Source organism: Equus asinus, chromosome 2, assembly GCF_041296235.1.
Source record: "Equus asinus isolate D_3611 breed Donkey chromosome 2, EquAss-T2T_v2, whole genome shotgun sequence".
In the NCBI taxonomy this organism is placed as follows: Eukaryota; Metazoa; Chordata; class Mammalia; order Perissodactyla; family Equidae; genus Equus; species Equus asinus.
This window is the reverse complement of record NC_091791.1, coordinates 36,202,158-36,226,852: the sequence shown is the minus strand read 5'-3', so window position 1 is coordinate 36,226,852 and position 24,695 is coordinate 36,202,158. Positions and strand designations below refer to the sequence as shown.

At 44.2% G+C, this 24,695-nt stretch overlaps 1 protein-coding gene across 2 annotated transcripts in view; it reads right to left on the bottom strand.

The window, feature by feature from the left end:
- The window catches only part of MYOF (myoferlin), a 152,848-nt gene that overhangs the window by 89,577 nt on the left and 38,576 nt on the right, over window positions 1-24,695 (bottom strand). For both annotated transcript variants that reach the window (XM_014862955.3, XM_044754016.2), the window contains exons 5-11: window positions 21,960-22,047; window positions 8,322-8,485; window positions 7,593-7,721; window positions 2,754-2,816; window positions 2,620-2,670; window positions 1,389-1,419; window positions 540-655 (exon numbers count right to left, since the gene is read on the bottom strand). In XM_014862955.3, coding sequence (XP_014718441.1) covers window positions 540-655; window positions 1,389-1,419; window positions 2,620-2,670; window positions 2,754-2,816; window positions 7,593-7,721; window positions 8,322-8,485; window positions 21,960-22,047 — 642 coding nt within the window. The remainder of the gene's footprint in view (window positions 1-539; window positions 656-1,388; window positions 1,420-2,619; window positions 2,671-2,753; window positions 2,817-7,592; window positions 7,722-8,321; window positions 8,486-21,959; window positions 22,048-24,695) is intronic.

Genomic DNA, 24,695 nt, shown 5'->3' with positions numbered 1-24,695 from the left:
CTTAAGAGTTCAGGCACCAATTCAGCAAAGCTCCTCTACAGAATCAATGCCCACGTGTTTCTTCAATCAATACACCACAAGAAAATAACGTGTCCTTTTGTAGTTTTATGTGCACTACCTAGTAAACAGAGTTCCTGAAGCTCTTCCAATTTCTCTCTGACCACTTACTATTCCCAGCTTTGCTGCCCATTTTCCTAGGATGACAACTGCTCCTTTAGGGAGCGATGCCTGATCCTGCAAGTGAGCCAGGCTCTGTAGATAAGATGATGCAAAGAAGTCTTAAAAACACACATAGATTTATTGAATGACAAACCCACTCACAGACATCAGGAAGGAGTCTAAGGGAGCTAGAATCATAATTCTGTCACAAAGAAAAGAACAGCTTCTGAAAACCAGGTGGAACTGGAGGGTTCATGTTGATTCCAATCATATTGATTGGAAACTGTGTTCCCTTTCACAACAAGTGGTACCCACTTGCTTAACTCTTGGTCCTCTTTTTTAATGAAAACTCATAAACGGGAGAGAATGTAGGGGCTTACAGGAGGCTCGTCTCCGGTTCCGAGGACCAACATGCTGACTTTCATGTAACCTTTAGCACCTGAGCTGGCATCTTCGGGGTCATTGAGAAGAAGCCATTTTCTCATGACAGCGTGACCTAAAATAAAAAAGGAGTGAAAGGACAGGGGCACTCTGAAGAGAAACTGACTGGTATGTGGTTCCATGTGCTGTGAGATAAACATTCCCTCCAAAGTGTCATCATGACACCCCAAATTCCCCAGATGGGTCTCTATATTAATGTCTCCGCTTTGCACTGACACCCTTCCCCATCCTGCCCCAGTGTGATTCAAGCAAGATTCTCTAAGCTTTACTAACTGGTTTTATAATTTGATTTTGATGAGATTAAAATATCCTCACAAAGCAAAGAAATTACCTATTTGTGAATGTCAGGATAAGTGCCATTAGCCAGATTTAAAAAAGACACCCATACTAAGCTATTATTCGTTTCCACCGAGTATCCTTCCCCCTTCTCAATCAAGAAAAATAATTTTTTTTACTTCTCTCTTTTTTTTTCTTGTGAGGAAGATTGGCCTTGAGCTAACATCTGTTGCTAATCTTCCTTTGTTTTTGGCTTGAGGAAGATTGTCGCTGAGCTAACATCTGTGCCAACGTTCCTCTACTTTGTACGTGGTATGCTGCCACAGCATGGCTTGATGTACGGTGTGCAGGTCTGCGCCCGGGATCTGAACTGGTGAACCCTGGGTCGCCAAAGTGGAGCACGCAAACTTAACCACTTCACTACTAGGCTGGCCCCCTTTTTTTGATTCCTTGATCCCCTAAATTTTCTTTATTCCCAGAATCTTCCAGTTCATGGGGAGAACATTACTTACCAGGTTCATCATAAACGAATCCAACATCAATCTGAGGGGAAAACAATAAAAGGAGTTTAAATAGATTTTAAAATCAGTTTCTTACATCAAAGAAACCATCATTATTTTATTTAAATATAATGCTCTTGACTAGACTTAAATTTCTTCGAAACTCAACATTTCCATCTTACCCTCTCTATACTCCCAATACCTTGCCTGATGTGAGGCACATAGAAGACCCTCAGTGAATCATTTTGAATGAATGAGCTAGTCTTAGAGTTGGGAGGGAGCAGGGAATCAGGGTGACCAATGTGTCCCTGTTTGCTTGGGACTTTCCCAATAGCACAGAAAGTCTCACAGAAACCTCTTCGTCCTAGGGAAACCTGGACTTCTGGTCACCCTACAGGAAGTCACTTGACTTACCTTCCTATCCAATACTCCTTCTCCAACTAATACTAATGCTAATATTAATAACCTCATTGATTGGGCATTTCAATATGCCAGGTGTTACACTGGATGCTTTATATATTCTATCTCATTTAGTTTGCACAACGACTCCACCTTACAGAGGAAGAAATTAAGGATCAGAGAGGTTGACGTGTGGCTAGTAGATGGCAGATAGGGTATGAACACAGGTCTGCCTGACCCAGATCAGCCTCTAGGACTCCTAACAACTGGGAGCTCCTTCCTTGGAGAGGCAGCCTATTCCATATAGAATTGCTGGAGATGTGCCAACCAGGTATTTGGTCTTAATTCCAATGTGAGTTACTCGGAAAAGCACCCCGATCCTTTCCCCAGGTTCGGCTCGCCTTTCAACCTCCAGATTTATAGTAAGTAGCTTTGTAGATGGAGCTCTGGGGCCACTGGATAGTAGAGCGGGGTGATGGGCTTCTTGCCATGGTCAAGCACCCCTCCCTTTGTAGCAGTGCACTGCTTTCCATCCATGGCTGGAACACTAGGAAGGGCCCTGAAGTGGCAGCTTCGTGGCATCTTGCTTTAAGGTACTGCTGAGTGTTGTACTTTGGTTGACTAGATCCAGGCCAGAGGCCACTCAGCTGGTTTCTGGCCCCTGCGGCACTCACATCCTCCTCATGTTCCAGCCCTTAGCAAGGCTCATGGCATCAATCCCTTATACAAAACCTTAAGATGTCACCAAGATGGGCATCCTGAGACCTGGCCAGGACCCTGATTCCTCGCTGTGAAAGGGTCCATCTTTGATGTAAGTTGAATGAGACTGACTGTTGACACCCACCTTAAACTCCCCCATCAGACAATCTGCCCGCAAAGAATGGGAATTATAAACCTGGAAGAAAGAAGAGCGGAGAAAAGATTATCGGCTTTATCCAGCAGTGAGCAAGCATGACCTTCCACTCTGGGCCCCCTTACCCGAATGCTGATGATCTCGTCCATCAATTCAGAAGGGGTTATGTGGAGATTGTAGAAAAATAACTGTCAAAACAAAAGAGAAAAATGTTTGAATGTTAGCAGGGGTGGACTCAGGCTTAGTGGGATCTGATGCTATAATTTGGGGGCCATCCTAAAAAAATGCAAAACACAAACCCAAAATTAGATTTGACCCTGTGAATACACTGCAGGGCCTTGGAAAAGACCCCGAAGCTTGAGCTTCACGAGCTTTGTGGGAGACTCACCTCTGACTGTTGGAAAAAGGAAAAAGGGGTAAGTAACAACTATAGTGTTTATTTAACTAAATTAAATGGTTCATTTGGGACCAGATATCTACTAACTAACTGAAGGAAAGACCTAAGTTTATTTTATGTGCTTAACGCTTGCATGATCTGGAAAGCTGAGTTTAATTCTCTACCATTTTTAGATGTATCATTTGTGTTGAGCGACTCTAATTTTATTCTTTCTAACAAAACACCTTCAAAGCCAAGTTTGCCCATTAGGTAACGTGAGCGCCTCAGTAGAGTTAATACTGACCACATTTCAACTCATTGTAACAGCTAAGTTTAAGGCTGATTCTTGGGCTATACGGACGTTGTACTATAAAACCAAAGTTTCATGCACCAATACACTTTTATCCTAAGAGAGAAAGATTAATCATTTATTTAAACTGAGACTTTTTTCTCCTACTTATTACTTAGAAATATTTTAAATTTACAGGAAAATTGAAAGAATGGTAAAATAAACACCATCTTTCACTTATGTTCACCAATTGTTCCTACTTGAGGACAATGGCTTTCTCTCTCTCTCTCTTTTATTAACTGAACTATTTGAAAGAAAGTTCTAGATATCATAACAATTCACTCCTTAAAAATAGATTCACGTGCATCTCCTAAGACCAAGGACATCTTCCAATGTAATCACAATACTATGATCACATCCAAGAAATTTAGCATCTAAAGTATAGTCAATTTTCAAATTTCTACAATTGCCCAGAAAAAAGGTCTTTTTGTTTTTTTTTTTTTTTTATCTAGGATCCACTCAAGGATCATACATTGCATTTGGTTGCTGTGTCTCTTTACTCTCCTTTTATCTAGAACAGTACTTCTGACGACTTTTGTTTTTTTCCATCAAGACCTGTCGTTTTGCAGGATATCCCACAATCTGGATTGGTATGTTTTCTCACTGTTAGAGTCAAGCTGACCCTTTGACAAGAAATGACAGGGGTGATGTTGATCACATCAGGACACATAAGTCCGTTTGTCCCATGGCTGGTGATACTAAGTTTAATCACTTGGTTAAGAAGACACACATAGGGGGCCAGCCCGGTGGCGCAGCAGTTAAGCGCGCATGTTCTCCTTGGACGCCTGGTGTTCGCAGGTTTGGATCCCAGGTGCGGACATGGCACCGCTTGGCAAGACATGCTGTGGTAGCCGTCCCACATATAAAGTAGAGGAAGATGGGCACGGATGTTAGCTCAGGGGCAGTCTTCCTCAGCAAAAAAAGGAGGATTGGCGGCAATTAGCTCCTCCTCCTCAAAAAAAAAACACATGTAAACCAAGGATTTTTTTCTGACAGTAATTTTCTTTAATGAATTTACTTGTGGATTGCTTTTAATTAAATTTTTTTTTAATTTGAGTTCATAATAGTTTACATCATTGTGAAATTTCAGTTGTACATTATTTCTTGTATGTCGCCACATAGGTGCTCCCTCTCACCCTCTGTGCCCACTACCCATCCCCTTCCCTGGTAACCACTGAACTGTTTTCTTTGTCCATGTGCTTGTTTATATTCCACATGTGAGTGAAATCATCTGATGTTTGTATTTCTCAGTCTGGCTTATTTTGCCAAACATAATCCCCTCCAGGCCTTTCAATGTTGTTGCAAATGGGATGAATTTGTCTTTTTCTGGCTGAGTAGTATTCCATTGTATGTATATACCACATCTTCTTTATGCAATCATCGGTCGATGGACACTTGTGTTGCTTCCACATCTTGGCTATTGTGAATAGTGCTGCAATGAACATAGGGGTGCATATGTTATATTGGATTGTTGATTTCAAATTGTGTGTATATATACCCAGTAGTGGGAGAACTGGGTCATATGGTAGTTCTATTTTTAGTTTTTTGAGGAATCTCCATACTGTTTTCCATAGTGGCTGCACCAGTTTGCATTCCCACCAGCAGTATATGAGGGTTCCCTTCTCTCCACAACCTCTCTAACAGTTGTTATTTTTAGTCTTAGTGATTATAGCCATTTTAACAGGCGTAAGGTGGTATCTTAGTGTAGTTTTGATTTGCATTTCCCTGATGATTAGTCATGTTGAACATCTTTTCATGTGTTTATGGCCATCTGTATATTTTCTTTGGAAAAATATCTGTTCATATCCTCTGCCCATTTTTTGATTGGGCTGTTTGTTTTTTTGTTGCTCAGTTGTGTGAGTTCCTTATATATTATGGAGTTAACCCCTTATCGGATATATGATTTGCAAAAATTTTCTCCCAGTTGGTGGGTTGTCTCTTTGTTTTGATTCTGGTTTCTTTTGCCTTGCAGAAGCTCTTTAGTCTGAGGAACTCCCACTTGTTTATTTTTTCTTTTGTTTCCCTTGTCTGAGAAGATGTGGTATTCGAAAAGATTCTTTTAAGTTCACTGTCAAAGAGTGTACTACCCATATTATCTTCCAGGAGTTTTATGGTTTCGGGACTTATCTTCAAGTCTTTGATCCATTTTTATTTTATTTTTGTATATGGCACGAAATAATGGTCTACCTTCATTCTTTTGCATGTGGCTGTCCAGTTTTCCCAACACCATTTATTGAAGAGACTGTCTTTTCTCCATTGTATGTTCTTGGCAGCTTTGTCGAAGATTAGCTGTGCATATATGTGTGGTTTTATTTCTGGGCTTTCAGTTCTGTTCCACTGATCTGTGTGTCTGTTTTTGTACCAATACCATGCTGTTTTGATCACTATAGCTTTGTAGTATATTTTGAAGTCAGGGATTGTGATGCCTCCAGCTTTGTTCTTTTTTCTCAGGATTGCTTTAGCTATTCGGGGTCTTTGGTTGCCCTATATGAATTTTAGGATTCTTTGCTCTATTTCAGTGAAGAATGTCATTGGGATTGGGATTGGGATTGCATTGAATCTGTAGATTGCTTTGGGTAATATGGACATTTTAACTATGTTTATTCTTCCAATCCATGTGCATGGAATCTCTTTCCATCTCTTTATGTCATTATCTATTTCTTTCAATAATGTCCTATAGTTTTCACTGTATAAGTCCTTTGCCTCCTTGGTTAAATTTATTCCTAGGTACTTTATTCCTTTTTTTGTTATGATTGTAAATCGAATTGTATTCCCGAGTTCTCTTTCTGTAAATTCATTATTAGAGTGCAGAAATGCAACTGATTTTTGTAAGTCGATTTTGCACCCCGCCACTTTACTGTAGTTGTTAATTATTTCTAATAGTTTTCCAATGGATTCTTTAGGGCTTTCTCTATATAAGATCATATCGTCTACAAACAGTGAAGTGTAAACTAGGGATTTTTTTAGTAAAATCCTTTTATTGAGTTATGAGTTGGTCTGTTTAGAGGCTCAGTTATTTGATGCTTCCCTTTGCCAAGAGATCTATTCTCAAAAAAGTTCATTAAAACGGGAAAATTCTGAGGCGGAGGTTCTTGCTGGGCTCCTCAGAATGTAGCTGAATAAACATGTATTCTGTGTTATAAATGCATTGCGCCTTGGGCATCAAGCCAGCCAGTGTCTCTCCTCCCTACAGTCCAGCCTCGCCCTCCCAGCGAGTCTCTCCAGCCCTTCCGAAGTCCGCTTCAAGCGCCCCCTCTCAGTGAGCATCTACCCGCCTCCGCTGAGCTTTGACAGTACTCAGCTGCAAGCTGTGGTCCGCAAGTCATCTGAAGAGGAGAAATTAAAGGTGAGAAGAAAACGGGGCCTTCTGCGAAGCGGGGGGCCAGCTTGAACAAAAGGGAAGAAAGAGGAACACCAGACAGAAGAAACCGGTTTCTTCAGCAAGTAAAGATAGGAAAAAAGGACAAAATTCAGAGCCGGGCTGGGAGTAGAAGCTGAGGGAATTAAGAGGAGCTGTGCTAGGAAACTGTGGCAGAAAGGCCTGGGCTCAGAACAGAACATGAGACGCAGGCCCACGGAATCTCAGAAATGTGTCTCCTCAGCAGAGGAAGGCTGCACTCCAAAAATTCCCCAACCTCACCATTCCTCTTCACAGCCCTCATGGTGGAGTGTCGTGGCATTTGAGATGACCGGCAAGGGATTAGGTATTTTTGAGGAGTGTTACAGAAGAGGTCAACAGAACCAGAGGTCAACAGAACCAGGCTGTATTCTTTCTCAGTATGGGGGGAAAAAATGCTTTTTGCTCATGTGTAATGGCTTTCTTACATATTTTTTATGTTTTGGCACCTTTAAAAATTTGGGTTACTTCGTCACACAGTCATCCCTCAGAGACACCCTGCTAATTAGAAAGAGCAAAAACAGACGCAGGTGACTTCATGCACTCCATCATAAGGGATGCAAAGATCCATTAGGAAGGGCTCTGTCCGGAAGTTGTTGCAACAACCCCATAAAGACACCAGCAGCTCTGAGAACCAGTGACAAAGGAGACCAGGTGATTTCAAGACCCAGAGGTTCTTAGCTTAGTACGTTTAATGCTGGAACTTTGGCTTGTGTTTACCAGTTAGGTTTGCACCTGTGCTCCCCTCCCACAGGGGACACGGGAGAGGTGGGTGGAAGGCAGGCAGGTGCATATAAATAGAACAGACTCACTGAACAGGAACATGCCTTCTGCCCGTTTACCTCATCAAAAAATGGATTGTTGCCCCTCTTGATTCGTGTTCGATGTGTCTGGCCACAGACGTGGACTTTGACCACAGGCTTTATGTTGTTGCCGCTTAGCTGCCGGCCCTCGATCACCCGAACACGGATCTGCAAGCACAGAAGGGGTGTTGTGACTGATCCTCTCACAGCGCACGGCGTGAGAGAACCCTCGGGCGTGGCCTCAGCTCATCCACCTGTGAGGACCGCTAACACCAGGCCCGGGCAGCTCTGCGACCGACTGGTGCTAGCAGACCGGGAGCAGCTCCTGTGCGCATTCCCGAGGTGGAAACTGGGCTTGGGGTGCAGAAACCAAGAGCAGCGGTGGGGTTGAGATAGTCCAGACTAGCCCAGGAGGGGGCAGGGCTGAGGCCCAAGCCTCCTACCTGGTCCAGCCCTGGGATGCACTAACTCACTCCAAAGCTGAAAACCCAATGTCTGTGCTTCTGTTCTTCGACTAGCTCTTTCCTGCCACCAAAGAGAAGGAAGGATATGGTTTTATTTCTCTGAAGACCCTCATCTAGCTTGACTACATCTTCTTCTGCATGCAGAAGATGGACAGCTCTTCTTATTGGGTTTACGCCTGACATCCTCTTTCACTAGTCGAGCCACTGCCCGCAGAAATAGGTCCTTCCTGACGTCACCACAATTGCCAGAAGCTGGACGATACAGTGGTAAAACCAGGATGGGGGGCGCCCAGGCCATTCCTACCTGGAAGTCCTGTGGCTTGTTGGACAGTATCCGCCGGCCCTTTCCTTTCGTGAGCCTCCGGGCAAGCTGAGCTTCGGACGCTGTCCCACCTGGCCCCCTGGGCCCAGCGCCCCTGACCGCGCCGTCCAACACGTCTTCACCACCTCCATCTTCCTCCTCTTCTCCTAAAACACCAAAAAGGATTCCCGTCAGAGATGGCCCTCCCTCTGTAAATGGCTGCACCCTGGTTTCCTGGACATGGAGAGCTTTCAGTGTTCCTGAGGCGGGAGGTGAACGAGATGCTTCTTGGTGACACCGACTTGGGGCTTGTTGTGACTCAAAGATTTTTCAGGAAAATATGTTCATGGTGCATCAGACTGTCTTGAAAGTGTCAAGGAGAATGCCAGAGACTACAGGGAGAGCGAGAGGAGATGGTGCAGTCAGACCCAGGCAGAAATAACCCCGTTCTGATCTCGGACCCCAGCCTGAGGACAAGGGGCTTTTCTGCAATCAAGATGGAGGAAGGATGATTTGCTGTGGGAAATGGGAGCCTTGCAGGGGAGAGGTCAACGCCACTCTTCCCATGGCAGGTCTTTTCTCTAAAGACTTACTTCTGAGGTCTTGTACCCTCTCCTTTCTGAATCTCCTAATTCACAAATGCCCTCTCCACCCTCATGGCAGGTGAGAAACTCATCTCCAGTTTTCTTGCCAAGCAGACGGAGGTGGTCATCATGCTCTCCCTTTGTTCTCCTGGTTTGTCACTTCCACACACATATGTCCCCTCATCTCTCCCTCTAGCTTCCCTTCACACTCAGGGGGGAAAAGTGTTTCCTGCTTAGCAGAGTGAACCCCCTCCCCATTCCTGAGATCCAAGTTCCATCTGATTCTTTGGGGATGCCCCCAAATGTCCCCTCTCTTTCTCTGAAGTTCCTCCAGTGGCTCCTTCCCCACCAGGGCCTTCCCTCTGCCCTCAAATATCCACAAATCTTTCTCTCTTAAAAAACAAAAATCTCTGCCTACTATGTCTCCCCCTTTCTTTTATTCACAAACTCTCTGAAACTCAGAAACTTGAGCTTTTCTTTTCTTAATAGACAAAAAGTTTGAACTCCCGGTAATCTGTACAACATAATTTAAGAGAGACTAGAAGACTAACCACCTTGTCCAAAAAATATTAGCATTCGCACTCCCTACCTTTGGATTCTGAAACTCCTCCTTTACAATGCAAAATCACATAAGAGACTTACTTTCCATATGGAACCATCTGTCAGTCACTCACATTGTAGTATGAATTAGTTTGCTCAGACTGCTGTGTAGTACAGCTCTTAAAGCTTGGGATCTGGAGTATACTGCCTGGATTCAAATCTCAGTTTCGAACTATGTGCATCTATGTTTCTTAAGTTCTACTTCAGTTTCCTCATTTGTAAAAAGGGGGGAAATAATAGTATTTACCACAGGGCTATTTTAAAGATAAAATTAATCTATATGCAAAGCCTTTAACATAGTGCCTGGCCTAGAGCAGCACCCAATAAATTAATCTTCTTTTTTTTTTCTAGTTTTGTTGAGAAATCGGTTTTGGTTGGAGCACAGAACACTAGAACACTTCCTAGAGAGCAGTAATGGGCTGGGGGCGGGGGCTGGAGAAATCAGTGGATGGCATAGAGATGGGGTCACAGCATGAGGAAGGGGCAACCACCAGGAATTCAAAGGTCTCCCCGCTGTACTGCTTCAGGGTTTAGCCTGGGGTGAGCCCTCCTCCTCACCACCCCTCCATTCATGCTCAGCCAATCTAAGCCTGGCTTCTGTTCGGCAAAGGTCAACCACGACCTCTTCTTGCTAAGCTCAGGGCCCTTTTCTGAATCGTCATGTTCAATCTACCACAGCATTGAACCCTGGGGCCCACACCTGCTTCTTCGAATCATGCAACTCTCCTCCTGGTGCTCTGACTAAACCCTTTCAGGTTCTTCCATGGGCCCCCCTTTTTGTCTCCTCACCATGTAGGACTTCCCACTGTTCCTCAGCCCTCTGCTCCTTTCACCCAACACTCTCTGGATCCACACTTCACAGACTTTCAAGGAGTCGCAGACTCACAGAAGGTTAGATTAGAAGAAACCTGAGAGATCCTCGATCCAACCTGCCTCCCATCCCATTTTACAGAGAGAAAAACTGAGGTCCAGAAAGCTAAAGCAATTTGTCAGGTTATGAGGAGCTCAGCTGAAACCAGGATCAAGTCTTCGCCCTAACTCAGTGGGTTAAGACTGGGTCTAGGGGCTGGCCCTGTGGCCGAATGGTTAAGTGTGCACGCTCTGCTCCAGCAGCCCAGGGTTTCACGGGTTCGGATCCTGGGTGCGGACATGGCACCACTCATCAAGCCATGCTGAGGTGGCATCCCACATAACACAACCAGAGGCACTCACAGCTATAATCTACAACTATGTACTGGGGGGCTTTGGGGAGAAGAAGAAGAAAAGAAGATTGGCAAAAGACGTTAGCTCGGGTGCCAATCTTTAAAAAAAGAAAGACTGGATCTAAAACCAGGCCACAGGTAAAGGGGATGCTGTCCTCCTGGGTCCTCAACATCTTTGTCAGGAAACTGGGAAGCCCCATAGAGGCCAAAGGTAAGGAACAGCTACCTCCGCCCTCCGCAGGATAATCTGGGTCTCTTCTCTATTCTTGACGAGGCTTCAAAAGAACAGCTTGCCTGCTACCCATCTTGGGGGACCTGGATCTTGGATTGTCCTTCTTTCCACTGTCTACCATGTGAGCCTCTCAATTCCCTCGAGTTCCGGATGAAATATCCAGTCTTGGGACAGGCCCTCCATCCTGCTCCCAGATGGAGTGAGTCACACTTTCTCACCTTCACCACACACTGTTCCATCTGGTCCTCCCCACAGAGCCGTGCATCTGTTGTGGATCTGCAGGCCTCCCCACTACCAGACCCTCTTCAGAAGGAGGGGGCTTGTCTTTTCCCTCTTTCTAGCTGCCCCGTGCCTTACACAAATCCTAGTGCACAGCAGGGGCTTGACAAAGGTGGAATGAGTCAATGAACGAGGGCATCCTGACCCCTGCTTGGGCTGTCCAAGTTCTTCGGCAGTTTGGCAAAGCTCCTGCACAGCTCTCGGGAAAGAGCACCCAGAGAGCTAAAGGGCCGCTTCTCCCAACCAAGCACCAGCCTCAGGGAGGCTCAGAGGGCCAGGTTCCCCTCCTGCAAACCTGTTCCAGCTCGAGCAGTGGCTGCGCTGCACGGCTCTGAGGCTCCTCCAGCAACTGACACTAACTTCCTTTGGGCATCCTGGGCCCCAGTGGGATTTCCTCCCTGCTGTGGATCGTTCCATCTGGGGTTGGTGGTTGCTGACGGCAGCAAGTGGGAGAGGAAGGAGGGGTAAAGCAGACCCCTTTGCAGCAGTGGCCTCTGAACAAGCCCCCCATTAAACTCTTCATGGATGCTCCAGACACAGACCACAGAGCAGTGAAGAGCCAGCTTCTTCTGGAAACACCTTTTGTTATCCAGCCTTTAGGCTGAAGGGATGGATCACAGGAAACCAGCCTAAGTCATGGCTACTGCCAGCATCTCTGCATAGCAGCAGAAGGATATTTGAGCAGGAAGTCGCCCCTTTATGTGCCAGGAAGCTGCACAGGATTAAACAATGCTACCCTAAGTGTTCCACAAAGAACGAGGGGGGCCCATAAGGCCCTGCCAAACACACCCTTCTGCACAGGCTGTTTCACCACCCAAATGCCAGCGGTTGTACTGGCATGCCCCGTTAATGAGAGCCAGCCGTGAACTGAACCACAGCCAAGTGGATCTGAAACGACGACTCTTTCATGACCACAGAGGGCAACACGAAACTGGGAACTGCTGACTAAATAGTAAGTTACAGGTTATATTTGCTTCTGAGGGCGGTTGTAAAAAAAGCACTACAAATTGGGTGACTTAACACAATAGAAATTTATTCTCTGACAGTTCCAAACCCTAGAAGTCCAAAATCAAGGCGTTGGTAGGGCCATGCTCCCTCAGAAACTTCCAGAGAAAAATCCTTCCTTGCCTCTTATTAGCTGGGACTCCTGGCAATCCTTGGTGTTCCTTGGCTTGTGGCTGCATCACTCCAATCTCTGCCTCTGTTGTCACATGGCCTTCTCCTCTGTGTGTCCCCACCTCTTCTCACAAGGACACCAAGTCATTGGATTCAGGGCCCGCCCTGATCCAGTATGATCTCATCTTAACTAATTACATCTGCAAAGACCCTATTTCCAAATAAGGTCACATTCTGAGGTTCTGTGTAGACAGTAATTGTCTACACAGAAAACCCACTATAGAGGTCGGTCATCTTTTGTATCGTTCCAGTTTGTTCCATCTACTACTCCAGTCTATAAGTCTGCAGCCATACAGGCAGCCCCAATCTATTGAGCACATCACTTCCCCTACCCCCGACTTCCTTCACGTTCTTGCATTTCCCCTAATCTGTGTCAGATTCTGTGATCTAACACTGTGACCGCCCCTCTATGTGCCCCTCACTCCCTTCCCTTCTCTCACTTCATTGTACTCACCTGGTTCATTCGACTCTCCACTCACCACAGCCCTTCACCCAGGCAGCTGGACTCCGCTGAGCAGAACACACACCTTACTGACTAGTCTTACTTTAATTTCATGATCACAAACCTTAAGTGGAGTCGTAGGACTGCTCAGCCATCCCACCACATTTCCAAGGCATCTGTTTCAAAGTTTTCCTGGGTCCTGGTCTGAGGTGACCACTGATTAAAGTCAAATCACTTTACCTTTCTGAACTTCCACCTGTTTTGTACCTTGAAAGCTTCCAACACCCTCTCTGTCCTTCTCAACGTCAACTAATGACCTTACTTCGTATTTCATTAAGAAAACACCTTCCCTCTTGCTATGGCTGCTGAACTGTCTGTGCTCCCGACCTGAAGCCAGCCCTTCCACGTGTGCACGGGCCCCATCTCCTCTCGCTACTCAAGGATTTTGCTTCTGCAATTTCTGCCTCTGTATCCGCCCATCCACCTCCCCCCTCTACTGGAGCATTCCTATCAAGACATAAACATGCTGAAAGATGGCCCATAATTTAAAAAAACAAAACTTTCCTGGACTGCTATAGTTACTGCTCCATTTTTCTGCTCCTCTTTCCTGTCCCTCTCTGGCTGTTCAAGCTCTTCATAATCCCTTTGTATGAATGCCATCCTGCCTCCCCAACAATTACCACACCACTCAATCAAATCCTCCCAAGCTTTTGACTGCAACCAACACTCACCTGTCTTTTTTCTGAATGTCAGTAATGCCCTATGTGACCCACACCTGGTCACAATTGACGCTTCAATTAACACTTAGGATGGCTCTCCATCACAACTCCAGCAACTTAATAAAGGAAGTCTTCATATTGCCTAAGATGGACGGTTAGCTCCTTTCCAGAAACTCAGTGGCAATATTCCTGCAAACTGCCCCTGTGTACAGTGACTTGTGACAATGACACTTCCCTACATGGCTTCTGTTAGCCCACCCAGTGCTGAAGAGCTGGGTAAGTGCTGAAGACCTTACGACACAGTCCAGTTTGCCTTTGGCATTCCCAACTGTGCCTTTCCCCAATGGGCAGCAGCCTCTCTCCTTCCTCTAGGGTCCCATACTCTCCTCCTCTAGCACTTCTTCTCCCCACCAAGCAGAAGAGAGTGGGCTATCAGTCACTCAGATGTCACCAAATCTGCAGGCCAAGCCCTCCCCACCTCCAGGACCCCCATCTAACCAGAGGAATGTTCTGTTAGAGCTTCCCAATGAAGGCAACTCCTAGAAATGGCTGAGGAAGAGGGACACTTGCCCAGTCACCACTGGCTTCCTCCTGGCCTGGAATACCGACACTCCCCCACAAGACACACTCAGCCAGCAGTCCTCGTTATTCAAACACTTCCCACTCCTGTCCTCTTTTCTGCCCAAGCAATAATTGGGCCACCATCCCATTTAATCCTCTTCCATTCCTCGATGAAGAACCCCTTCTGGAATATTATATGCTTTTTTGGGGGGGGTCAATATTTACTATTTCCCCACATCAACCCTGTTTTTCTAGAGTCCTAGAATGCCAGTCTCTGCCCATGACATTAATTTTGCTTCTCATGACAAAATCTTATTAAGTGGTGATACTGGTTAAGGCAGAATTTAATTAACTGGGTCCAAAGGTCATTGTAAAATCAGAACAAAGGGCTAGTATAATATCATCAATGTAAGCTAAAAAGTACAAAGCAGTACAGGAGAGAGTAAGTTTCTAAGCATGACAACATTTTGGAGATAACATGCTGATTTAGGTGGAATGTTGAAGAATAACTTTGCTGGGTTTCTGACATGGTAGAAGTTGTATAAACGAATGTCTGCATTCAACCATAAGCAATTCATTAGCCTCTACCTCGATCCTTGGGTAAATAGCACTATATGTGCTCTAGGAATCTTCTGGAATGGTTCCACATAGACCAGAGCAAAGGTACCATGGAAGAGCCTAAAACCAAACAGTGATGCAAACACAGGCTTGCAGGGCAATTCTGGCAGCTTCTGCCTTTGATTGATTGAGGCTGTGAGACAGTGTAGGAAACATTGCCCAGAGCTCTGTCTGAGTCTGAGCAAGATAATGTTAACCAGAGAACACACTCAACTCCAGTGCTTCTCAAAGTGAGCTCCAAAATCTGCCTTCACCAGGATCTCCTGGAAGTTCCTGTGAAACACAGACTGGGGGGGTTCCTGTTCAGATCAGCTAAATTAGACTCTCTAGAGGTAGATGCCAGAAATCTGCACATTTAAAGATCTCCTTTGATGATTTTCTTTTGTCTAAAATTTAAAAACTACTTGTCTGTTATGATCACTCTGATTTCCTAAATATCCTGGAAAAAAATTCACCTAATACAGTCCGTTTGCTGGATGAAGCCAATTAGAGACCCAATCTTGGAGTTGCAGTGCCTGCAACAATCTTCTAACACACTGATCATTTTCCACTTCGGTTCTGACCAAGTCAGTCTCTCATTCAGAAAACGTTCCATGGATCCTCAGGGTCTGTCCATCAAAGGACAAATGTGTCAGCCTGGCACTCCCAGCCCTCAGGAACATGCTTCCCTTTCAATACACCTCTCATTGAATCAGTCACTTTGGCCTATTCACTACTGTTCCCCAAAATGCCCTTTTTGAAATAAAAATTCAAGCCATATCCATTACCCATCCATCATTCACTCATTCATTCATTCACTCAACCAAGCACGTATTGAACAATTATGGATTTCCAAGCTCTGTGCTGGGCACTGAGAATGCATAGTTGAAATACACAGATGAAAAGTACTTTCTCTAAGAAATTGTTTCCTGTGTAATAATTTGCTTAGTCATTTCTGGAGGAATTTATTATATTCAGCCATGACCTATAGTTACTCATGTTTTTATCTTACCTTTCTACAGAAATGCAAGCTCCTTGGTGGCAAACAATGCCTTTCTCACCTCTGTATGCTCCACAGATAGGTGTCAGTAAATGTTTTTTGAACTGGATCAAATTGAATTGCAAGCAAAGTGACTTTGGTGTTTGTGGAATGAAAAAAATTTGAAGTAGCCAAGCCTGGCTATGAATGAGTTTTTTTGTTTCTATCATTGAACAAAGCACAATTTTAACAGATGGTTCTTCAAAAATAGATGTGAGATTTTAAAAATAGTCTATTCCAGCCACAGGAATATAAGTTCCAGTCAAGCTAACTGACATCTGGCAAATCAAGTTGGCAAAGTAAAAGGTTTTGAGGAGGTCAAGCCTGCAGTCTGTGTCAGCCCACCCCTCTGTCATGGGAACAGTCTCAGAGCTGGGTTAATGAAAGGGGTACCTTTGACACCACACACTTTCAGTCAAGCCACCAATGCCCCAGAGTCTGTAACCTTTGTCATCTTCATATAAGAGCTCCATAAAAGCATTTCTTATAAAAAACAAACCCCCTAGATAGAACAACAAAGTCAAGACCTATAAAAAAATAGTTGATAAGTTGGACTTCATTAAAATAAAAAACTTCTGCTCTGCGAAAGACGATGTCAAGAGAATCAGAAGACAGCCACTGACTGAAAGGTAATATTTGCAAAAGACATGTCTCATAAAGGACTATTATCCAAAATATACAAACAACTCTTAAAACTCAACAGTAAGAAAACAAATAACCTGATTAAAAAATGGGCCAAAGACCTTAACACCTCACCAAAGAAGATATACAGATGGCAAGTCAGCTTATGAAAAGATGCTCTACATCATATGTCATCAGGGAAATGCAAATTAAAACAATGAGATATCACTCTATACCTATTAGAATGGCTGAAATCTGGAACACCACCAAATGCTGACAAGGATGTGGAGTAACAGGAACACTCATACTTTGCTGGTGGGAATGCAAAATGGTACAGCCACTATGGGAGGCAGTTTGGTGGTTTCTTACAAAATGAAACACACTCTTACTAGACCATCCAGCAACCATGTTCCTTGGTATTTACCTAAAGGAGCTGAAAACTTACGTCCACACAAAAACCTGCACGTGATGTTTACAGCAGTTTTATTCATAATTGCCAAACTGAAAGCAACCAAGATGGCCTTCAGTAGGTGGGTGAATAAACTGCGGCACATCCAGACAATGGAATATTATTCAGTGCTAATAAAAATAAATAAATTATCAAGCCTTGAAAAAACATGGAGGAATCTTAACTGCATAGTACTAAGTGAAAGAAACCAATCTGAAAAGGCTACATAATGTATGATTCCGACTATGTGACATTCTGGAAACGGCAAAACAATAGAGACAACAAAAAAATTAGTGGTTACCAAAAGTTGGAAGTGGCAGTGGGGAGATGAATATACAAAGCACAGAAGATTTTTAGGGAAGTGAAAATACTCTGTATATTATAATGATGGATATATATCATTATACACTTGTCCAAACCCATAGAATGTACAACACTGAGACTGAACCCTAAGGTAAACTGTGAACTTTGGGTGATTATGATGTGTCAATCAAGGTCCATCCTTCATAAAAAAAATGTACCATTCTGGTGAGTTATATTGATATGGGGAAGGCTATGCATGTGTGGGGGCAGAGAGTATAAGGGCAATCTCTGTACCATCTCAATTTTGTGGTAAACCTAAAACTGCTCTAAAAAAATATAAAGTCTTCCTGGGGCTGGCCTGGTGATGCAGTAGTTAAGTTCACTCACTCCACTTCAGGGGCCCAGGGTTCTCAGGTTTGGATCCTGGGTGTGGACCTGCACACCACTCATCAAGCCATGCTGTGGTGGCATCCCATATACAAAATAGAGGAAGATGGCCACAGATGTGAGCTCAGGGACAATCTTCCCCAAGCACAAAGAGGAAGATGGGCAACAGATGTTAGCTCAGGGCCAATACTCCTCACACACATACACTATATATAAATACATATATATAGTCTTCAAAAAAAAAAAACCATGAACCCCTCAGTTATTCAGTTCCTGTGATCTGCGGTCATAATTAGTTTCTTCAACTTGCAGGGGTGAATTTTCCTGAAAATCTTCACTTTTGGGTTCTATCATTAATATTTCAAATTTCTTCTTGGCAGGACCCACTATGTAAATGGTAACCCTTAAAATCAGCATTGCTAGTCGTGAACAGTGGTTAACTCAGGAGGATGGAACTATGAGGGATTTGCACTTTCTGTGTCTTATATTTTTGTGATGTTTACATTTTTACATGCATTATTGCTTTTGCACTCAACAAAATCAACAAGCTCAAATTTTTTGATTTGAAAACATCTATATAAATTAGAGGAAGCATACTCATTACTTTTATATAAGAATGGTAAAGGTTTTATGTTGCTTTTTTTTAAGAGTCAATTGACAGGAAAGGAAAAGAACAAATTCTGGGCCTTTTATGTCATTACGTCATTAATGACATATGTGATGGCAGGAGGTGTGGCTATCTTGCTATTATTTCTCTGTCTCAAGTTTGTTGGTCTTACCTTCCCCCAAGACTAAGTTGTATTTTGTTCCTAGCATCTTTCCTAGCATAGAGTTATAGTAAGTACTCAAAGATATCTTTCCTTAGTTGAACTGAATTATCATATTGAGAAAAAAATGTTTTTCTTTGAAACACTCAGATAATCTAGGATACTGAAAGATTTTTAAAAATGAGGAAGAAAAGTTTCTTTGGGCCAGATTATGAAGCCAGCATTCAGAATGTCACCTTGACCCAGCCTTGGTGAACTCGTCTTAGAGAACAAAGACAGCACTTCAGATCAAAGAACCCTGTTTATTTTTTAAGAAAAGAAATTTCACTTTGTCATCTCACACTTGAAAATAAAATTGCCCTGCAGACACAGTTCATTTGCAATGGTAACATTCTTTGTTTGAAATTCAAATAAAAGGAACCCAAGTTCTAGTTCATTTCCTATCTTCTTCTAGTAGTATCAGCGATTCTAAAGAACTTCTGAGTAAGACCTTGGCCAACTGCCACCGCAGAGCCAGAGCCCCTGGAATCGACTTCCTAAGGGGATGCGTGAACACTCGGGCCACAAGCACTGCTGGAGCCTGAGCGCTGCTGAGACCCTCCAGCAAAGGGATCCTAGAGTGCACAGATTTTCTCCTCATTGGGTTTAAGAGTTCAAGAGTTAGTGCTTTTCTGCTTTTGAAGGAAGCAGCCTTTTCCTCAGGGAAATCACATGTTTTCTGAGCCTGGGCTCACACAGGTCCCCTCAGGAGATGGGACCTCCTCCAACACTCAGAATAGCCTGATAAACTGCTTATTCTCAAAGTCTATCCGGCCCACTAAGACAAAACTTCTTTTTTTTTTTTTTTAAGATATTTAAAAAGAAAGCATTTGGTCATCTCAACATGACTGAACCAAACCAGATGATTCTTTTCTAATAGCTTTTTAGAGGAAACAATTTGAATGTTCAAACAGAGTGTGAGAGCCAACTGAGCTCAGGATTACAAGCCCCCCGGAATTGTTTTTGTCATAATAGCAATAATAATGATAGCCACCATTAATGTAGCACTTAATGTATGTCAGGCGCTGGTCTGCTTTATATGTACCACACTAAATGTAGTTTATATGCATTATCTCCTTTAATCCTTACAACAAGGTTATGATGTAAGGGCTGCCATTATCCCCACCTTATAGTAAAGAACACTGAGATCTAGAGATGTTAAATGACTTACCCAAGGTCACTTGGCTAATGAACCATAGACACAGAATCCAACCTAGGCCAGTCGGATCCCAAAGCCCTTGCTCTTATCCAAAATGTTACACCTTCAGGATAAAAAGTCTGGTCTCCAAACCTGGACTGAAAGTCCCTGGAGGGCAGGAGCTGTATCTTACAGCATTGACCATCCCCAGCACTGCAGCATCTAGCGATGGGTCAAGAAACCCAGCAACCAATTTCTTTACTCGGTAAATACCAAGAAATGATGTGGCACCTGTTTATTGTAAACTATAAGTTTACTCTTTTTACTTGAATGAACCACAGTGCTATGTTTTTCCCTAAAGGCCTGGCTCAAGGGGTAACACAAAAGGGCCCATTTAAGATTTTAGCTCTTGAAATAGAATAAACATAATGAAACTGCCTTTTATCTACTGCTATACTGGGTTGAATAGAGTCTCCTCAAAATTCATGCCCATCTGTAACCTCAGAATGTAACCTTATTTGGAAATGGGGTCTTTGTAGATGTACTCAAGTTAAGATGAGGGCATTCTGGATTAGGGTGGGCCCTGATCCAATGATGGGGTTCCTTATAAGAGGTGAGAAATTTAGACACAGGCACACAGAGAGAACACCATGTGAAGACAGAGACAGATGGGAAGAACACTGTGTGATGATAGAGGCAGAGACTGGAGTGATGGATCTATAAGCCAAGGGACACCAAGGACTGCCAGTGACCCTCAGAAGCTAGGAGAGAGGGATGGAACGGATCTTCCCTTGGAGTCTCTGGAAGGAACCAACCCTGCGGACACCTTGATTTCAGACTTCCAGCCTCCAGAACTGTGAAAGAATCGATTTCTATTATTTAAACCACCCAGTTTGTAGCGATTTACTACAGCATCCCTAGAAACTTACAAACAGGCTTAGGAAAACGTCAGGGTGAGGAAAGGTCCCCTGATCCTCCCAATTCAGAGGCTGCTCCAGACATGTCCACTAGTTGGGGCTGCCTTTTATGGGCCAGAATATACCACAGCCCTTCCCAGGCCAATGCAAATACTGGTGACAGCAGTGACGGGCAGGGGAGGTGGGAAGGAAACAGGTTGGACCACTCTGTTCAGCCCCTGAAGGGGTGGTGTTCAGGACTGCACTGTTCCCTCTGTGTTTCATTTGTCATGACTGTTGCAGCAGCAAAGGGAGCCACGGATGTTCTTGAGCCACTGCAGGGCTCTTGTAGGGCTGAGAGTGTCCCAGACAAGCAGCGTCCCCAGGGTGCTGCAGGGCAGAGGGGGAATGCACAGTGTGTTGCTGATGTCCTGGGGCTATTTCAGTCCCAACTGTCCCCAAGGAAGAAGGGACCAGCTGACCCAAGCTGGACATTCACAACTACTTGGTCAAGAAACAGGCCAAAACCTTAATACTGGGCCATCTACAGAGTGTGAGTGAGTTGGGGCAGTGGCTGGGATCAAGCTGAGATGAGACAAGAAGTCAGGCAGGAACGGGGCAGAGATGCCACAGGGCAGGCAGGGAGGCGCTGCTGCCAGTGCCATGCAGACCACTCAGGCGTCCGGACTGCTGAGTTCAGAACCAAGAGAAACGAGGAGAAGACAGGACCTGAGGAGCCAAGCCTGGCAGGAACAAGTGCCAGGGCGCCCTCTAGGAAGGAGAATTTCAAGGCAGCAGGTGAGTGTGGTGGACGAGGGGCCGCTCCCTTCCTGGGGCACATACAAAGGCTTGTAAACAGGGGGCGTTTGGTGGCACATCTCAGGACAGAGGAAGAGACAAAGACACTTTCAGCGTAACATCACCCTGGAAAAATGCTAAGAGGAGGTCAAACTCAGCTGCGTGAAAGACCTGACTGTCTTGCAGACTTCCCTCCACCTAAGGCCCAAAGCCCTCCCCTGAGCCTGCAGCCCCTGATGGCCCTGAACCACTGACAACCCACACCAGAGAACAAGCAGCATAAGGTGGGTTATGCTGAGGGAAGCAATTGGTTAAAAGACCAATGGGCTATCGGAAGCTGGCAGGGCGTGAGGGCCAAGGAGAGAGAGAAAGAGGCTCCCAGGCAAGGGCATTGACCGTGAGACTGGCGGCTGAGAGCACAGCCTGGTGATCACACACTGAGGAGGTGAAGACACACACGAAGAGAGTAGAGGCCACTCCTGGAGCCTTACAACCAGAGGACGTTGTGTGGGGTGGAAGCTACAAACCCAAAGCAAAGCCTTGTTTGGGACCTTCTGCTGGAGTCTGTGTGTGCTGGATGGGCTCACTGTGAGTAAGGGGCTGTGTCACCCTTCCCCTCTCCCTTGAAGGGCATTTCGCAAACTACTGCGGTGTCCTGATTCAGGACAGCTCCACCATTCTCACAGGGTGCTGTCTAGATGGGCAGGGAGCGACAGACAGTATAACGACAAGGAAGAGTTTCTTGGAGACTTCCTTATGTAGATTAGTAGATTCTCCCTGGGGTAGGCTGGGCCTTCAGAAGGGTCAGCTTACCTCCCATGCCTGGCACGCTGGTCCCACTGGGGTCATTTGGATGTGGAGCTGAAGGTGGATCATAGTTGATCACCAAGTCAATGGTGGCCTGGGAAGAAAGAATTCATTTCAGACAGAATCATTGCAGGGCATCAGAATGTGACAGACTCAATACAAACCAATTCAGCAGGAGTAAAAGTTCTAGAATGGGTAAGCAGGGAGAAGGGGAAGTGAGATGAGAAAGAGAGAAAGAAGACATATGCTTGACTGTTTATATCTTCCCACATGAGAGCCCAGGTAGAGTGGGAAAAACTACAAGCCTGGGAAAGGAGTTACCTGTATCCAGTTGCCAAGTGTATCATTGCTAAGGGGCAACCTCATAAACTGGAGGAAAGTTGTGGCAAACAAGCACGAACTTGTAACTGGCCTCCATCCTAGACTAGAGATGGCCTGCGATCACAGAATTGCAGTCACAGAGGCTCGTCTGAAATGATTAAGTTATTTGTTTACTCACTGTTGAAATTTATTTTCACACTTCTCTCTAAAAGGAATTTTAGGCGACTAACAAAAAATTACATAACAATGTGACTCATAAAATAGGATTAAAAAAAGGAATCGTCTGATTAAAGAGGAAACAAGTATACAAATCATAAAGTTCAATATAATTGCCTCTTGCATAAAATGTGACCGCAAAACGGCTGGCTAGGAGACCAGGCAAGGAGAATCTAAGACATTACATAACTTTCATGATCAGAAAGGAAGAAACATACTAGTTCCTTACAGGAGATAAAACGATTCCCACTTTTAAAATCTGAGAGAAATTTCTCACATGATGCATTATTTTAGGGCAGTTTCCCATATTTTTATGTTTCATGAATCTACAAAATTTCAAAAATGCTTGACAGAGGGAATCAACATAGGGTTGCTAACTTTTATTTTGCCAAAACATGCCCAGGATGACCATCTACTATTTTAATCATTTCAAAAAAGAAAGGAATTTTAACAGCAAAAATGAGGAAGGACAAACTTCAGAATAAAGGGAGTTCTTTGCAAATAAGGATGCACACACACCCCACACACACCCCACACCCAGGTTACCAGAAAAAATATAGGACATAACATTTAGGACATACTTACACTAAAAAAAAAAAAATCATTCATTGTTTATCTGAAATTCAAACTTAAATGGGCATCCCATACTTTCATTTGCTACTTTTGCTACATCTGGTAAACTCTAATACACACGCACACACACACACACACACACACACATACACACATACACACCCTATATTGCCCTTATTTTTTTTCCATCTCTCTGCTCACCAGGGAATCCTCCCTCTTGGATCAGCACATTCTGTGGCCAACTTAGAAACTACTGATTTGGGAGACAGTGAACAGAATAATTAATAATGCCCCCAACAACAGTTTCATGGCAAATAAAGAATTACAGGAGCAGCCTCTTTTGGCTCCTATGCTAAAGACCAAGTCTACAGGAGGAAGCTGAATACAGGAACATGAGGGGCTCAGGTGCTAAACTTAATCAAAGCATCAAATTTTTAAAACTTCGAAGAATACATGAGGGCTCATCCTCTGGATCAGTGGTTTCCCAATAACCTCAGGGTTCCCAGAGGTGCTCCAGTGACCCCTAACAGGGATGAGAGGATGCCCAGGGAGGCAGGACCTGAGTCCCTTAACCTTCCTTACTCCATCTTACTCCAATTTTACAGCCATCCTTACTCCAGTCTCCACAGTTCTGCATTTCAGGGTTCTAGACAGCTTTCTTCTGTGTTTAAAAAGAAGAGCAGCCAGAAAGATCACTGACTTGTACCATCTTTCATAAGTATCATTTCTCTCAGCCAGGTTTTAGGTCGATAAATGATAGGCAATATTCTGAATTTGTTTTATGATTGGAATGCTGATTCACAGTAAACTTATTAGTTTTGGAGCCTAGACCAACAAGACTGACGTTCTTTTCTTTTTTTTTTTTTTTTAAAGATTTTATTTTTTCCTTTTTCTCCCCAAAGCCCCCCGGTACATAGTTGTGTATTCTCCGTTGTGGGTTCCTCTAGTTGTGGCATGTGGGACGCTGCCTCAGCGTGGTCTGACGAGCAGTGCCATGTCCGCGCCCAGGATTCGAACCGACGAAACACTGGGCCGCCTGCAGCGGAGCGCGTGAACTTAACCACTCGGCCACGGGGCCAGCCCCAAGACTGACATTCTTAATGGACATTGAGAAGCCCAACCTATATTCTTGCCTACAAGGATGGCCTCTTTTAGTATAAAATTTTCTCCCTTCGCCCAGGCTCCCAAGCAAAATAAGCTGATTGGAAAATGAAGGGATTAAAGGTTAATGAGGCAAGAGTGGTAGCTTTATGAGCGCTTATTTGCAATCATATGAAATCGGAGAGCTGTGATGCTTGAGTAAAATTTTTTTTTAAGCGTACTTAAGAAAGAGAATTCTGGTCTCACATCAGGCAATATCAACATCTACTTATTCAAACAGGCTGTGATCAGAAAATATTCAGCAGCCAATGCAATAACAAAGATCATGATATTAACATCCTGATATTCCAAGGTAATATTAATGAATTACCCTATATAGAATGTTTCAAAGAGTGTCTGATAGACAGAGATATGCTCACCATACAAATATTTGATGTGCACAGATCTATACCAAGAGAAGGTCCCACTCACTCTATAGCATCTGTCATAGAAAATCAAGCTTCCCTAATTTGCTAGTTTTGTGACTGAGAG